The sequence below is a fragment of the Condylura cristata genome, unplaced genomic scaffold, assembly GCF_000260355.1.
Source record: "Condylura cristata isolate star-nosed mole 26May11 unplaced genomic scaffold, ConCri1.0 scaffold00009, whole genome shotgun sequence".
Classification (NCBI taxonomy): domain Eukaryota; kingdom Metazoa; phylum Chordata; class Mammalia; order Eulipotyphla; family Talpidae; genus Condylura; species Condylura cristata.
In genome coordinates this window covers 33,672,441-33,689,550 of record NW_004567110.1, presented here as the reverse complement: position 1 = coordinate 33,689,550, position 17,110 = coordinate 33,672,441, and the positions used below count along the sequence as shown (strand labels likewise).

The window sequence follows — 17,110 nt, the reverse complement described above, 5'->3', positions numbered from 1 at the left end:
GCACATCTGTAATGCAATGAGTGAGCTTTGCCTGAAAAACCCACTTTCATGATCATGATATCTCCCTTGGCAGGTGAGTGAAAAAGCTTTATACTTTTCAACACTACAGAACAATTTGGAGAAATGCTCTTTCCTCTCATGTAATTTTGTTTTTTTGTGGAATAACTGCCTCTTTACTTTTTAAGCACTTTTAGCTTCTTTTTCCAACTTTAACACATATTTCCTTTGATCTATTATTTATTAATTTAACTTCCCAGATATTTCAAGTTAGATGGCCTATAAATTCAATTTTTTGTAATATTTTGTACTTTATTTGCATCTATTACACTGTACTATAATTCTTACTGTCTAGGTTCATGTTTCTAATTAGGTTAGTTAAGTCCTTGAGGGCAGGAACCATGTTAATTTTTTTATTCCAGAACAATGCTTGGCCTATAGTGGATATTCAGTTAGTCACTGTTGAATAAATGAATCATGTCAACTAATGTAAACTAATTTAAATGTCAACTAATTTAACTAGTGTCTTTATTTTTAGAGTTGGCCATCATCCTGCTTCAGTGAAAATGGGTTGCTTTCTATTTCTGTCCTCTACCTTAAATCCCAGGATTTTTCTTCACTTTCTCCTGTTTATGTTTCTGTATATCTTTCTTTCTTGATTTACTCCCATGTTTTTTGGAGTATATCCTCTAGTAAATATTTCCATTCTTCTTTATGTGAAAATTATTTTTATTCTGCTCTTATTCTGTTTTTTACCTTGAATAGTTTGCCTGATTTTTAGGTTGGAAGTTACTCTCCTCCAGAACCTTGAAGATACTTTACTTCATTGTATTTTAGCATTAAAATGTTATGGTAATAAATCCAATGCCACGAATTTCCATCCTTTTTTTGTTTCTTCACTATGAAACTTTTTCAGTCTTTATTCTTAGTCTTCTGACCCTTTTAACGATGTACTTAATAGTTGTTGTTTTCACTCAGTGGTACTTGTTGGGCCTTTTTCACATGAAGATTTTGCTCCTTTGGTCTTGGCAAAATTTCTTTAATTATTTTTTGGATCATTTCCTCCCTACTTACTTTTAGTTCTCTTTTCCTGGAACTCTTAGTTTAAGTGACCTGATGTTTCCGGAGCACTCTGTTGCAAAAAACACATTATGCAATACAGCACAGAGTATAACACCACATCTTAAAAGCAAAGCATTTTATTTTAAATGATAAAAAATTTTACACACATTTCATTACAATTGCCCATTATTGTAAAACGTCATTGTTACTCTCATGTCAAGTGTTATAAACAGACAGGAAGCATTTAAGAAATCCTCCACCAAGGTTAAGTGTTCCTTTATGCTGTTGTCTTAGAATTTATTAAATGCCTCTGACAGACTTGGTCTTGTACACTTGTATATATTTGCAATTCACATTCTACAAAAATCCTCAAAAGGAAAAAGGCACTTGTTTAAAGTAAAAAGATGGGGGGAAGTTTGCAGTGCTTTTCTGGTTGGCACTAAACACTAAGAAACTTCTAATCTTTCCGGAAGCCAGAGAAGTGGATTTTCCAAAGGTTAGTTTTCCATTTGTGGATACAAAAAAGTAGGCAAGAGAGGAGACACCCAGAGGACCACAGTTTAACAGGAACTAGAGGCCTGAATTGCCAGGACTAGGAACTCTGACAGGGATTATCACTCACCCTTCACTTCTGAAGTGGCAGGAAGTGAGGGAAGACTGGAGTCCAGATAAATCCAAGAGTTCACCCTATTTGACTCGCTGGGTCCCAGGGGTGTGGAGCACGCCTAAATTACCTCACCCCCTCAAGCCTTCCCCGCGCAGGCGCGAAGCGACGACTCAGGAAAGCCCACCTCCACCCCCACCCTCAGCACTACGCGTGCGCGCGGAAACACACTCCCCTGTGGGGTTTGCGTGGCGCAAGCCTGGTGGCCCAGAGAACTCTCCAGGAAATGAAACCCCGCTGACCAGTCGGGTAACGGCCTACAGGCTGCTGAGCGGGACATCCCCCATCCTTCTCCCACTACAAAATAAAATCTTTTACAAACTTGAGGGTTGAGGTGGACGGCAGAGAAGGGGGCACCTCGTCCCCACCCTGTGCCCGAGCGCTGCCCGTGTTGCACAGACCATCTGGGCTGCTCCGTGCCGCCCGGGAGCCCCCGGACCTCGGCAGGAGTGGGGAGGAGTTGAGGGGGGAGGGAACCTACCCCGGAGTCGCGATCCCCACGCCCCTCTCCCCGCCTCGGAGCCGCTCTGACGTCGCCTGGGAAGTTTGGGATGGGAGGTTCTCCGCCGCCCGGACTTAGCGGCTGGGCGCGCCTGGGCCGGGAGAGGAAGCGCCTCCTCGACACGTCGCGCAGCCACAGCCTTAACCTCATTCTCCACAGGCGTCCGCGTCCGCTCCGGAAAAGCGGCGGCCGGCGTGGGCCGCGCGGGGATGGGCGACCGCGTGACCTAGTGTCTAGCAGCGGGGAGGAGCCGGCCGGCCATTCTCGCGGGGGCGGATCCAGCGGCTGCGGGAGCGCGGGAGCCGAGGGAGCGGCGGGCACATCCGGAACCGTCCGGCCGCCTGAGCGCCCTGAGCCGCGCCACCATGAACGGGGAGGCCATCTGCAGCGCCCTGCCCACCATCCCCTACCACAAGCTCGCCGACCTGCGCTACCTGAGCCGCGGCGCGTCAGGCACCGTGTCGTCGGCGCGCCACGCAGACTGGCGCGTTCAGGTGGCAGTGAAGCACCTGCATATCCACACGCCGCTGCTCGACAGGTAGGGCGCCCCCGCTCCGCGACGGAGCCCGGATTCCGCCTCATTCCTGCCTCTCCGGCCCTGGCGGACACCGGAGCCCACGAGTAGGGACCACTGGCTTCAGCCACACCTCTCCTCACCTCTCCGCAGCCCAAGGCCAGGGGCTGGCTTAGTGGCGAGAACCGGCTTCTCCAGAGATGCAGCTTTCGCCTTCCTCCCTTGTTCTATCCCTGCCCCCTCCTTCCCTCTTACACCCCTGAGCTTCCCGACACCGTCCAGAGAAAATTCAGTCTAGGCGTGAAGTAATCTCAGAATTATGTAGCTGTGTAAACAGTTGACAGATCAGTGAAACTGGGGAGAAACCGGCACTCAGCCCAACTCTAAACGTCCTATTGAAACTGACAGGTATTTACAGTGAGTGGGTTTTGCTTTTTTGAAGTGTTTGTGAAATCAGATTCTAGCCGCTCCGTGGGGTCGCTCGTGGTCACACGTGGCCGTGGAGCACTGGAAAAAAAACTGAGTGTAAAATACCGACTTCACACTTTTTACTAAAGTAGGAAGCTTCCTCACTGACAGTTTTACGTTGATGGTCCAAGATAATAGAATCTTTTTATCTGTTGGGTTAAATGTACGATCATATTACAACTCATCTCACTTGACTTTTTTTCTTACTTAAGGCCACTAGAAAAGTTTGAATTGTGCTAAGTGTTCATATTACATTTCAATGAACAATTCTGCTATAGAGTCCAGGATGTATTGGCTTGGGGGTTTTGTTATGGTGGTGGTTTATTACCTATAGCCATGAAAATTTAGGTGTCCCATTCAACCTAGCAGCTTAGCTCCTTTCACACAGGAAAGCCTGTCCCCAGAGGAAATGTGAATGACTTTTGCTAACTATAAACTAAATCAGAAGACTACTAAATAGCAAAGCCAAAACCAAAATTTTGAATGTCTCTCACATTCTAAAACACTTTTAGTGCAATGTGCAAGTTTTAAAGGAAGGCTAGTTTCTGTTTCCAGAAAAACATTTTAATCACATGTCATAGAACCTTGACTGTATGTATTAGTCAGTAGGTCGAGTCACTAGTCTTAACACCAGTGGCTGCAACATTCTCCCTTTCTCCCCTTATTTCTAACGTGAAAGTACCTTCATGTTAGATATCTGATTGACCAGAGACTGCTAGGGACCAATGCAGTTCAGTTCAGCAGCATCAGCCCTACCAGTGTTACTGAACTTTTATATTTCCTGTCTCACTATTGGATGAGCTGGATCTCACAGAAATTTGAGACATCTCTAAAGACTGTTCCACTTTTTGCATACCATAATGCATGTCTGGTGCTATACAGGGTGTGGTGTTGTTTACTCTGGGCCTTGAGTTCTGTGGAGCAAGTGCTAGGCAAGGGATTGTTGTACATGCAGTCAGTTTGAAGTATGGTGATTGGAGAGGGTGGATGTCTTTTAAAATAAACTATGCAAATACATGAAAATCTAACATTGAAAGACCAGCTAGGTATTCTAAAACAAATCGATCCTTACATTTTGAATGTTGCCTCTCAAGTTTTTAATTTATCTGAACTTTGTGCCATGTGGAGGTTTGAAGTGGTAAGTTTCCTTTCATACTTATTAACAGTTCTCATAATCTTTACTAAAGGGTAGGAAGTTAATTCTATCATCAAAGAAGCTGTAAGACCAATGAAACAGTCTGGCATAACTGTATTAGCTTCTTTTCTCCCATTTGTTAGCTAAGATGTTAATATTGCAGCATTTATACAGCTCATATATAAAGCTGGGCAATATAATTGACTCACAAGGTATCTTATTTCCTCACTTAACGAAGTGGGGCATGATATATACCTAAACTTCAAGGTCTCTGGTACAATAGTATTTGCATTGTTCTTTGGGATCACATGAAAGAAAAATAAGATTATGTTCTGTTACCTATGATTAGTAAAGCATTTTCCATAACCTGACTTGTGTTCAGTAAATGGCTCCTTCAACAATTTTTAGCTACTTATAAGTACATAAATCGGATTGGTTCTTCAAATACTCAGTAGGGGAAATGACTGGTATTTGATTGAAACGTTGAATTGGATAATTCTGGTGATATGTCAGCTGAAGCTGTATTTGACATTTTTATTTTTAGAAATATAAAAACCCTTGAGGGGGTGGAGTGGGGAATAGGATCAAAAATGAGGGAGGGAAATGCACTGGACTATGGTGAAGGCACATGGGTGATTTGGTGATGGGAAGCCCAAGGGGATTACAAATGAGATGGAAAATGCACAAAATGATGTAAAAATAAACTATTATATATATATGTGTGTGTATATATATAAAGAAATATAAAAACCCATTTTTAAACAGTTTTTGGCTTTGTCTGTTATTATACTCAGTCTTTCTAAAATCTAATTTCAATGACGTTCTTCTTTGATGAAGCAGTAAAAGTAAAGGAACAAAGACTTAAAGAGTCCCCATGATAGCAATTCAAACCTAACTCTAACCCTGTCACTTATTTGTGGCATGATGATTAGAAAATTACTAATTTAGGGCCCTCTCTGGTGGCACAAGAGGTTAAAGCACAGCACTATGAAGCTTGCTACTGCCACTTTAGCATGACTTCAACCCCTGGCCAGGGAGGCAACCCACATATTGCCGCAGACCTCTCCTGTCTCGCCCACTGTTCTTTTCAGTTGCTCTCAGCAATACTTCGTCCATCTGCCTGTTCTGCTCCCCACTTTGTCTCTGGTGAGTCCTGTCATCACCTCTAACCTCTGGACGATAGCCTAGTTCTGCATGTATAAATAAATAAATCTTTTTTAAAAAAGAAAATCACTAATGTATATACCCCTCACTGCCTTTGTATATAAAGTGGAACTAATTAAAGCAACTGTAGAGGCTAATTTAGGATAATAGTGCATACAAAATAGCCACAACAAAATAGGTGACAACAGAAAGAATTGCCTCAAACTCTTAGATGAGTGTATTAAATATTTCTGAGATTTTTCTAGCATTCCCTTTGTATAGTTCTTCTGAATATTTCCAGAATCTTCAGCTCCATCCTGAGTCTCCCTGTAAGGAGTCTCCCTGTGAGGATCCTCCCTGTGAGGATGTCTTGTTAACCTACAACTCTTGATGCGAATACAGAAATGTTTAGACATAGGGTTGTAGATTAAAACAGGTCTCAGACTGATAGATTTGATTACTTGATAGTTGAGGTATGAAGTGGTGAAGACAGGGAAAAGAAAGAAGCTTTTCACTTTATATCCTCTTGTAATTTTTAAATCTTAAAGTATATTGCCTATTCATAACATTAATTACCAAGATTTTTTGCTTTATTGTTTGCTTTTTGATTGTTGTGAAAAACAGATCTCTTAATCTGAGTTGGAATATGTTTCTTTTTTTTTCAAGTCATTCATCTACAGCTTGAGCAATTAATCATCTCATTACTTACCCAATAGGCTTTACTGGGAGACATTTCTATTTCTGTTACTGCTGCTACCAACACACATTCAACCAGGGTAAAAACTGTTGACATCTTGAATCCCCGTTCATTTTTTTTCTTTAATATCTCTAGTCAGTCAGTCACTACCCGCCTGGGTATTCTGTTCAGTTTGTGTTTTTATTTCTATTTGCATCCTTTATAATTCAGATTCTGCTTCATATCTTTTTTTTTATTTATTTATACAGAACTGGGGTACAGGCCAGAGATGTGGAGGGTGAGAGGATTCACCAGGAACAGAGTGGGGAGCAGAACAGGCAGATCGACGAAGTGTAGTGGGCGGGTCAGGAGAGGTCTGCCACGCCATGTGGATCTCCTCCTGGGCAGGCGGGGATCGAACTCTTGCGGAAGTGGCTTAAGCTTCTTAGCGCAGTGCTTTAACCCGCTGCGCCACCAGGGAGGGCCTCTGCTTCATATCTTAACTCGTATTATAACCATCTAACATCTGACTTTCAAACTGTATGTCTATCTATTGATCCGACATCTTGCTGCCAAGGTAATCATCTGCCCCTGTCATTCCTGCTTGAGAACCTATAGTCACAACTCAATTACTACTACCCTGGCTCATATTCTAAGCATAGCTTTTATCTTCTTTGTATATAAATCATACATATCCATTAAGTATACTATGTGAAACGTGCTGTTCCAGGTCCTAGGGATACATAAATGGGAAAAAAAAAAAAAAGACAAAGTCCCTCCCCTCTGAAGATCACATCCATCTTGGTTACCCTTTTTCTAAAGATTAAGAGTCTATCCATCTTTATAGTTAAAATCCCATCTCAAAGACTATAGGCTAGCCCGAAGTTTATTCAGAGCTCCCCACAGTTCTCTATTTACTTTCCTGTTTGTTTTTTGTTGGCCTTAATTACATTCTGGGCTTTTTTTTTTTTCTGATACTTTCATTTTTTAACTTGTTCTCTTTTTTTTTAACTTTATTGAATAATAATTGACAAATATAACTACATATTTTTAAAATGTGTGACATGACTTTGGTGGTAGATGTGATGTGTTAAGATACATCTTTAGAGGTGTGAGGCTATACCCTTAAATCATATTGTTGTAAACCTACATTACATCAATAAAAAATCATATAGTTTAAAAAACTTAAGTATACTACTTAATAGTTTAATATACATCCCAATGTGAAACAATCACAGGTATGAGAAAGTAGATGTACAAATGAAAAGCTGTTCAACATCATTAGTCATCTGAGAAACGCAAATCAATACCACAATAAGTATTTTTCTTAAAAGATCTGGCAGTTTAAGGGCCAGAAATATTTATATTCTATATAGTGTTGAGCACAGTTTACTCATAATGAAAGTTTAATATTTATTTGTATAATGTATGAGTAAGCAAGTAAATCCAGTTACCCCACAAATCTGTTACAAGCATTTACGTGTTCTCATTTTTTTCCTTCCTCAGTTTGTGTATAATTTTTAAGCATTATTCTTCTTGAAACTATTATCACCTAGTCATTTATACCAATCACCTAGTCATTTATACCTAGTCATTTATAACAATCTAGATGTTTTAATATTCAGAACAAATTGGAAAATTTCCACATGCTGTGCAACCATAAACTGAATGTAATATTGTAATCAAAGCTGTTCTTTTGAATACAACACAGACTTGTTTGCTTAGTTCATACACCAATTATTCTAATATCAGTAGATTTATAGGCTTACTCAGACATTGTCTTTTTTCTCTTTCCTAGAAAAGTATAATAACAACCTGGGTGTAGCACTTTTTTCTGTCATTGAGTTATGGAAGTTATTTTGATCTCTAAATTACCTGTGGAATATAGAGGGTAGGTCTTTTCCCTATTTTAAATATGATGAAACTGGCCCTCCCTGGCACAGTGGGTTAAAGCACAGCACTAAGAAGCTAAATCCACTTCCGCATGAGTTAGGTCCCCGCTTGCCCCGGAGGTGACCCACATGGCCTGGCAGATCTCTGTGGGACGCCCGCTGCTCCCTTCAGCAGTTGTACTTCGAAGATCTGCTTGTTCTGCTCCCCACTCTGTCTCTGGTGAATCCTCTCACTGCCCCTTGCACCTCTGGCCTGTGCCCCTGTTCTGTATGCAGAAATAAACAAATCTTTAAAAATAAATAAATATGAAATTAAAGGGTAGAGAAATTGCATAATTCATATGAGCTTAAAAGCCATCTCATGAAAGAGACAAGCTTACTAAATATGAACATAATAATTTTGTGTTTTTCATTACTTTGATACAATTTTGCATTTTCTGTTTTTAGTGAAAGAAATGATGTCTTAAGAGAAGCTGAAATTTTACACAAAGCTAGATTTAGTTATATTCTTCCAATTTTGGGAATTTGCAATGAGCCTGAATTTTTGGGAATAGTTACTGAATACATGCCAAATGGATCATTAAATGAACTCCTACACAGAGTAAGTATATTCACTGGCTATAATCTGTTATAAAAACTACGTATGTTTAGATTTTACATGCACTTAGATTATTTGGGTATACATAGATGAATCAAAGTCAGAATAATGAGAAACAAATGCAGCAAAGTTTCACTATTTATGACTTCTTTTGTGTTGTTAAAAATACCCAGTGGTATAAGGGACCTAGATTATTTTGCTGAAGTTACTGTTCCTGAATTGCCCATGTGTATATACACAGGAAAGAAAATGAGAAATCATGCACCAGTTAGTTGAGCCAGATTTTGCTCTATATAAAGACAATTTAGGATTCAGATTAAATGTTAATAAAATCAGTTAATAAAGTCCTGAGTTAATGTGCCAAATAAATCTTTGAGCACCAAAAACATTAGCTTCTCTGCTGGTAGACAATGTTGCATAAGCCTCGTACCTTTTTTTTTTTCCAATGTATTTGTTACTCATACCTTTATTTTTTTTTTCAATGTATTGTAAATTCTATCAGTAAACACATTTGCAGTTCTCATTCTCAAAATATATGTATTTATCTATTGTTTACTTGAGTTGACATTATTAATATTATACCCAATATAGGTTTTCTTGAGAAGTTTGTTTGTATCAGTCAGTCTGTTCTTTTAAGAGTTGGCTTATTTACACCTGGGTATAGAGTATGTAAAAGCCACTTATTGGACACTACTAAATTCTGATACATTACAGTGCTCTGTAAATAAAAAAGGGTGAATCCCACTTTCTGCCTTTCATGGAGTGACTTCCTCTTTTTTAAAAATATGTTACATTGTACAGTATTTGCCATGACCATCTGAAACAAGGATAAAGTGGTGTTACGGCATAAGATTTTGTGTGACCACTGCAGCTATCAAAATACAAATGTCAGTTAAGCACATTTTTTATTGTTGAAAAATGAATATAAATTGAAGTTCTTATGTTTTCTTCCTATACCCCAGGACTCCAAAAGATATTTTGGCACTCAAATGTGGAACCAACTAAAAATGTCATAAAACCAATCATAAAATGTAGAATAATACTTCTTTACTTTCCTTCCTCTTTATGTTCAGAAGCCTCCAAATAATACTGTACTTCAGAAATTTCTCATTATTCCTTTAAAGTACATAATTTTCAGTAAAAGTAATTACTTTACAGAATAAGATTCAGTTACTCAGGTGGAAAGATATCTGTATATACAAGAGGATGTCATGTTCAGCCTTAGTGTGTTTTGCATTTCTTTGGTTTTCTGAAATTCATTATTTTGACTAGCAATTATCTTAAAGCACTTCCCCCAACCTCACAAAAAGATTGTTGAAAAATGACCCAGCAGCAGAAAACATTCTCAGGATTAATTATGACCCTTCAGTAGAAGCATACTTTTCTATTTCATTTTTAAAAATGTACTTTGTGACATATTCCAAACTATATAAAGTATCTAACTTTTCTGAGTGTAGTCTTTCTAAGAAGCTGCATTAACTTCATATTCAGAAAATATTTAAGAAAATTCAGATAAACATTTACAAATATGAAGAAATATAAATGATTATGTTTTAAATGTGTCTATATGGTACATGGTACACACTTTAAAAATGAAGATGACTGTTTCCTTCACACAAAAAAAAGGCTCCTAAAGGCTAGTATTTCAAACTAGAATGCAAATAAATTATTTGGTTGAAAGTATGAGATTAATGCTTAATCTACATATATATATATGTTATGGTCATACTTTTAACTTATGAAGTGATTATCATAATAAATTAGGTTTTATATTATTAGGAAATTAAGGGTTTTGAGTGAATAGTTTGATACATAATAGAAATAGTTTATATCTATATGAGTAGTATGTACACATGCTATATCATATAAGGTTATATAAGAATAGGGAGATGGGTGTGAGTATATGTGTCTAAGTATCATTCAGATAAAAAATAATTGTAAGCTGTGTCAACAAAAGAAAGAACATGTAGTTACATTACCTATATAAACTAAAAGCAAATAGCAATATTATAAAGTTATCACTGGTTTCTCTAAAAAGGAAAAGTAGAGGTGAATATCAGATTGATATATGTATTAACAATGAGCATGTGTTCTATTTTATATAATATTTCCCCTCAAAGTTTAAATTTGTAATTGGAGGTTTCACCACTAATTTTGGGTTTCTTACCATTATATATCAAGAAAATTGAATATCCTGAAGTTCCTTGGCCGTTGAGATTCCGCATCCTGCATGAAATTGCACTGGGTGTAAATTACCTGCACAATATGAACCCTCCTCTACTTCATCATGACTTGAAGACTCAGAATATTTTATTGGATAATGAATTTCACGTTAAGGTAACAACTTATTTTAAATGGTTATCTGAGTGTTTAAAAACAGTTTATTTATTCCACTTGGAAAATTTACTGTATCTCCTTTTCTAGAGATCCTGATTTTTATAATCAGAGTTCCCTCTTCCTTCCTAGTCATTCCAAAACCACAGATATTGATACAGTTACAGTACAAAATAGTTTTTACTTCTCAATTGAAATTGATGAATATACTTTTTTTTATTTTCAAATTGGTATAGGTTCACAAGCAGTTACAAGATTAATACAAACAAGTCCCAGTTTCCAATGATTACATTTATATAATTATAGTGTAATTTCAAGACCAAAAATTTGACATTAATGAATGCCTGTATGTAATTCTGTTGTCACATTTAAATTTGTGTAACCACCAGAGAAATCAAGATACAGCACTAATCTATAGAAGGACTGTTCATGCTACTCCATTTAGTTGTAATCAGCTCCTTCCTCCACATTCTAGACCCCTGAAAAATAACTAACTTGTTTTCCATCTCTGTAGTTTTGTCATTACAGAGATGTCATTTCCACGTGATAGTCCTTCTGATATTTGAATATAGCTATACTCCCAACTCCTCACTGACACTTGTGTTTTGGCTTCCCTGCTAAATATTGTTAATTCCTTCAACCAGTTTTCTTATTAGATGGGTTTTAATTCCAGGTTCACAGATACATCTTTGTTTAAATCTCTCTTAAATTTTGATCTACAGAATAGAAAAAAATACTTTTTGATATGATTTGGTGAATGTAGAATGTAATAGAATTGTGATTTCCGTGGCCTTATTTCTTTCAAAATTCATTATTTTTGGGGAACAGATGCTATATCACAATATTCAAGTTAGGCTAGTGTCAACAAATAGCCCTGTTTTTTCATGTACTGTTGCCCAGCCTCATTTCCTTAATGTACTTTCTAGAATGCTTTCTGGACTTCAGCAGATTTTATCATGTTAGATTGAGTGATCATGTCAGCCTCATTATTTTTGAACATTATTTCTGTATATAGGGGTTGAGACTGTCTCTCCACCAGCTTGGTATCATCTTTGATTAAATTAACTAGAGTTTTCATTAATTTTTGCCGACTCATTAATTACCCATAAAGAATTCCTTTTATAAAATTTTCTGTTTTTTAAGAGCTTGAAAATCATCTCCTACCAATGTATCAATTTGCAAAATCAGTTATTTCTTTTTCCTTCTTAAAAACAAGAGTGACATTTTCTTTTCTCATATCCTGTAGAACTTTCCATTCTGTCTCTCACAAAGAGCACTGAAAACATCATGGAGGTATTTTCACGTATTCCTCATAACCTTAAGTAAATAAATAAATACATATACACACACACATACATATTTATATAAGGTATCATTTATCTATATTATGTAAGATAATGTGAAACTTGCACTCCATAAATTTTCAATCTACTTGGATTTTATTATCTTTATAAAATTTTCTTGGTTTCATATCCCAGTCAATTCTTGGATATTTTTGAAGAAAATTTTAAATTCAATTATTTATTTTCCCTTTCAGATTGCAGATTTTGGTTTATCAAAATGGCGTATGATGTCCCTCTCACAATCACGAAATAGTAAATCTGCACCAGAAGGAGGGACAATTATCTACATGCCACCTGAAAACTATGAACCTGGACAAAAATCAAGGGCCAGTGTCAAACATGATATATATAGGTAAAGTGTATTCCTTTTGCTTAGAGATAATATTATCTAAAAAATAAGATTAATCAGTCAGAATTTTGTTACTACATTTTAAAACAGTTTTAGTTCTTCTCTCATAAGTGTGGTAAAAATAAATTAGACACCACAGTGGTTAATATTTTTTTCAAATTAGAAATGCCTTAGGGCCCTCTCTGGTGGCACAGTGGGGTAAAGCACAGTTCTGAGAAGCTAAAGCCACTTCATTATGAGTTCAATCCCCGCCTGGAAGGTGACCACATGGTGCAGCAGACCTCTCCTGACCCACCCACTGCTCTCATCAGCAGTGTACTTCATCAGTCAACCTGTTCTGCCCCCCACTCTATCTCTGATGAAGCCTCTCACTGCCCTTGTACTCCTGTACCCCTGTACCCCAGTTCTGTATGCATAAATAAGAAAATCTTCAAAAAAAGAAAAGAAATGCCTTACTTAAAACTGCTGTTATAAATCCTTTAAAAAAGGACTCTCCCTAGTGGCACAATGGGTTAAAGCACCTCATTATGAGTGCTTTGCAGCACTAGTTCAATCCCCCGTCAGGGAGCTGACTCACATGGCATGGTAGACCTCTTCTGACCTGCCTGCTGCTACCCTCAGCAGTATATTTTGTCTATCTGCCTATTCTCCTCCCCACTCTGTCTCTGGTGAATCCTCTCACGTCCGGCCTGTATCCCAGGTCTGTAAGCATAAATAAATAAATCTTAAAAAAAAAATCCTTGGACCCTCCCTGGTGGCGCAGCGGGTTAAAGCGCTGCACTTAGAAGCCTAAGCCACTTTCGCATGAGTTCGATTCCCACCTGCCCCGGAGGAGATCCACATGGTGTGGCAGACCTCTCCTGACCCGCCCGCTGCTCCCCTCAGCAGTGTACTTCGTAGATCGGCCTGTTCTGCTCCCCACTCTGTCCCTGGTGAATCCTCTCACCCTCCACATCTCTGGCCTGTACCCCAGTTCTGTATGAATAAATAAATAAATCTTAAAAAAATAAAAAATCCTTAAATGTAAGACATATAATACTCAGGATTTTTATCATCTATAACTATGGTGGAGGGAGAGAAACTGTTTGTGGCTAATACTTACCACTAGCAAAGAAGATAATTCTCAAATGAGGATAAAATGGTCACTAAGACTACATATGCCAGGTTTTTAAATTGGTCTTTATTTGGTGTGAATAATAAAACCATGTAATTAGGGGACATAGCTTATATAGCTGTTTAGGAATGATTATCACAAGTTATCTTTGCCTGTAACTTTAAGTTTTTATTATAATAATTACCTTTTTTTCAGGTTAAGATAACTTCCTTTCAAAGCAAACTATATACATTTATCTACTCAGGTGTACTTCTTTTTTGGACATCTTAGGGCCTTACCACTTTAAGAAGTTACTTTAGTTAAGCTTTTAAATTTCATACTACTTTAATTTATTACGCATTTTTAGTTTATAATGTACTATATGTATATATTTTTATATTAAACAGCTATGCAGTTATCACATGGGAAGTTTTATCCAGAAAACAGCCCTTTGAAGGTAAGTATACTTTGACTTTCTTATCTAGGTAACATTACTTGGTAGGCGACACTCAGAATTATCTATGGTTCATTTTATTTTAAATCTGCTTACCATTCATTTTATGGAAAATATGCTATAAAAGCATAATAATTTACACTCATAAATGCACTGTATAGTAGAAGGTATGCTTAATTAAGGATCAGAAAAATGTACATTCTAATTCTTGTACTGACAAGATTTAGCTCTATGATAAATTCACTAAAGCTCTTCTATTCTCATTTTTTATCTGCAAAATGAAAATTTTTAATTCCTGAACCTAAGATTTCTTTTAGCTATGAAATTATTTATATAAACATTTATTTAGTGGTCCTTCTGTAAAGACCAGTAAACACTGATAAATAATTTAAACTTTATTTTTGAGTTTTGTATAGGTCAGTGTGCTGTCAACAATCTTAAAATCTCAGCTTAAAAATAAACATTAATTTATCATTGACATGAGGGGATTAACTGCAGTAGCGCTTTTTCATTGAGTTTCTGTTTAGCCCTGAGGTCTGTTTTATTCTTTTCTATTTGTGTTTCATGGCCAACTTAAATTATATGATCCAGTACAAAATTAATGAGAATACAAATTTCTCCCACAGGAAGGAGGTAGAAAAGTCTGGTAATGACTGGGATCTTTGTATTCCTTTGACAGAAAATGGTATAATGAATTACTCCCAAATTTTAAGATTTTCACTTTGAATAGTATATTTCTAGTGAATGACATATGTTTGTTTTGGCAGAAGTCACCAATCCTTTGCAGATTATGTATAGTGTGTCACAAGGACATCGGCCTGACACTAATGAAGAAAGCCTGCCATTTGATATACCTCATCGAGCACTTATGATCTCTTTAATACAAAGTGGATGGGCACAAAATCCAGATGAGAGACCATCTTTCTTGAGTGAGTGTATAGTTTTAACCTGAACCTTTTAAGTTGTGAAAGTAACAGATATACTTAATTAAAATTAAAGAATTTTTGAATAAGTATGGAAGATAGATGATATACTTTTTAAAAATTCTCTTTATTCTTGTTATTCATAGCATTTATAAAGGGGTAACTGTTTCTAGAACAGAATTGAGAATTCATAACAGAAAAATCATTTGATAGAAGTTATCATTCCACTCATGTATTTAAAGAATATTTATTGACCCACTTACCATTTGGCACATACTGAGATGAGATAAGATAAATTGTTAAAGTGTAAGCCCAATAATATAGTAGCTAGGGAAGTGTAAAAAGCCTTTTACATAGAAGTAAAAATTTGAAATGAAATTGGAAGTTTGGGAAGCAGCCAGCCATTCAAAAGCTAAAGGAAGAGTATTTCAAGCAGAGAAAAACAGCAAGGGCAAAGACCCTGAGACTAGAAGAGAAAACTTTAGTATTTGTAAGGAACAAAAAAGAAAGGTACACATAGCTAGAATATAATGAGCAAGGAAGGGAATAATATGAGAAGGGATTAGAGGGGAGAGAAGAGGCTATAGCTATCATTAAAATGGTACATATTCCAAGTACAATAGATGACCATTAAAGTGTATTGTAGGAAGGTGGCATGATCTACTTTAAGTTTAGAAGAAACTGATGCTGTTGCATGGTAAATAATTGGAGAAGGGGAAGAATGGAAGCAAAGAGCAGCTAGGAGGTTCTTGCAGGATTTTCCTTATTAAGGTGGTAATCCTGAAGGAAAAATTTGATAAAATTAAGAATTATTTCAGAAGTAGAATGGATCTTCACCTAAATATAAATGTAAATGTAGAAGAGAATCTTCAACACCTTGGGCAAGGTAAAGAATTCTTAGATGTGACATCAATAGCAAGCTCCATTTTGAAAAAAACCGGTAATTGGACTTAGATAAAACTTAAATTTTTGCATTATAAGAGTCCATTAAAAAAGACTGAAAAGATACAAACTGGGAATCTTCATTCCAACTAAAAAAAGCAATGACAAAATATTTTCCATTAAAAACTGTCCAGTGCTCACCATTTTTTATGCTTAATAAAAGTAAAGTTGATAAAAATAATATATTCACATTTTATCTTCTATTTCCTAGAGCCATGAGGAAGGGAATATACCCCCATCTGTCCCCATTGCCACTTCCAATAGTAATTTCTTCACCATTCCCTAAAAGTTCTAGTTCTTCTGAAGGAATATGCCATTGGGCAATACTTCTCTGTGAAGTTCCTGTTTTTTTTTTCTTTCTTGTTCATTTAAGACCTTGGCTTTTGACTTACTTTTGCACACTACATTATTCATATTGCTTAATACTTGTGGGAAACATTCTTCAGATCTCTGAAGTTCTCTCTCTTTGCACGTCCCCTTCTCTCTGATACTCTCCTGTGAACCTATATGCTTTGGTTTACCAAGACTCTCAGCCTCATCTCTTCAACTCTGAATGTCCACCAAGCTTTACTTCACTCCCTTCTCCTTGTGCTGTAATTAGAAATTTTCTCAAGGCAGTAATCCAGGGAATCTTAAAGTTCATCTCATTTGTTTCCCATATCTTAAGAGATCACTGTTCTTTGTTGCCTGATACCCACTGTCTTAAAAACATTCACTGTTTCATATGTTTTGTCAGGCTTTTTAGTTGCTTAAATCAGGAAAGTAAATAATTTACTATTATTCCATTTTGACTTGAAGTAGAAGTCACTGATTTCTGCAAATTAATGGCCAAAACTGGGACTGAACACTACTTAGCAATTCTGTTATGCTTCTCATATACATCTGCTATTCCATTACCATAGATCAGCTATCCTTAAAGTATAATAGTGCAGAAACCCTGGGAAACAGGTGGGAGTACAAGGGTTGGTCCTTGATATAAAGGGTTCACAAAATCACTGCTGTTTTCAAAATAATAAATGCT

At 36.9% G+C, this 17,110-nt stretch overlaps 1 protein-coding gene across 1 annotated transcript in view; it reads left to right on the top strand.

Annotated features, from left to right (window-relative positions):
• Positions 1 to 1,943: 1,943 nt before the first annotated feature.
• Positions 1,944 to 17,110, top strand: part of RIPK2 (receptor-interacting serine-threonine kinase 2) — a 29,965-nt gene continuing 14,798 nt past the window's right edge. The window contains exons 1-7 of the mRNA XM_012722825.1: positions 1,944 to 1,972; positions 2,385 to 2,763; positions 8,501 to 8,654; positions 10,833 to 10,988; positions 12,523 to 12,680; positions 14,178 to 14,227; positions 14,992 to 15,153. Coding sequence (XP_012578279.1) covers positions 2,591 to 2,763; positions 8,501 to 8,654; positions 10,833 to 10,988; positions 12,523 to 12,680; positions 14,178 to 14,227; positions 14,992 to 15,153 — 853 coding nt within the window. The 5' untranslated portion in view covers positions 1,944 to 1,972; positions 2,385 to 2,590. The remainder of the gene's footprint in view (positions 1,973 to 2,384; positions 2,764 to 8,500; positions 8,655 to 10,832; positions 10,989 to 12,522; positions 12,681 to 14,177; positions 14,228 to 14,991; positions 15,154 to 17,110) is intronic.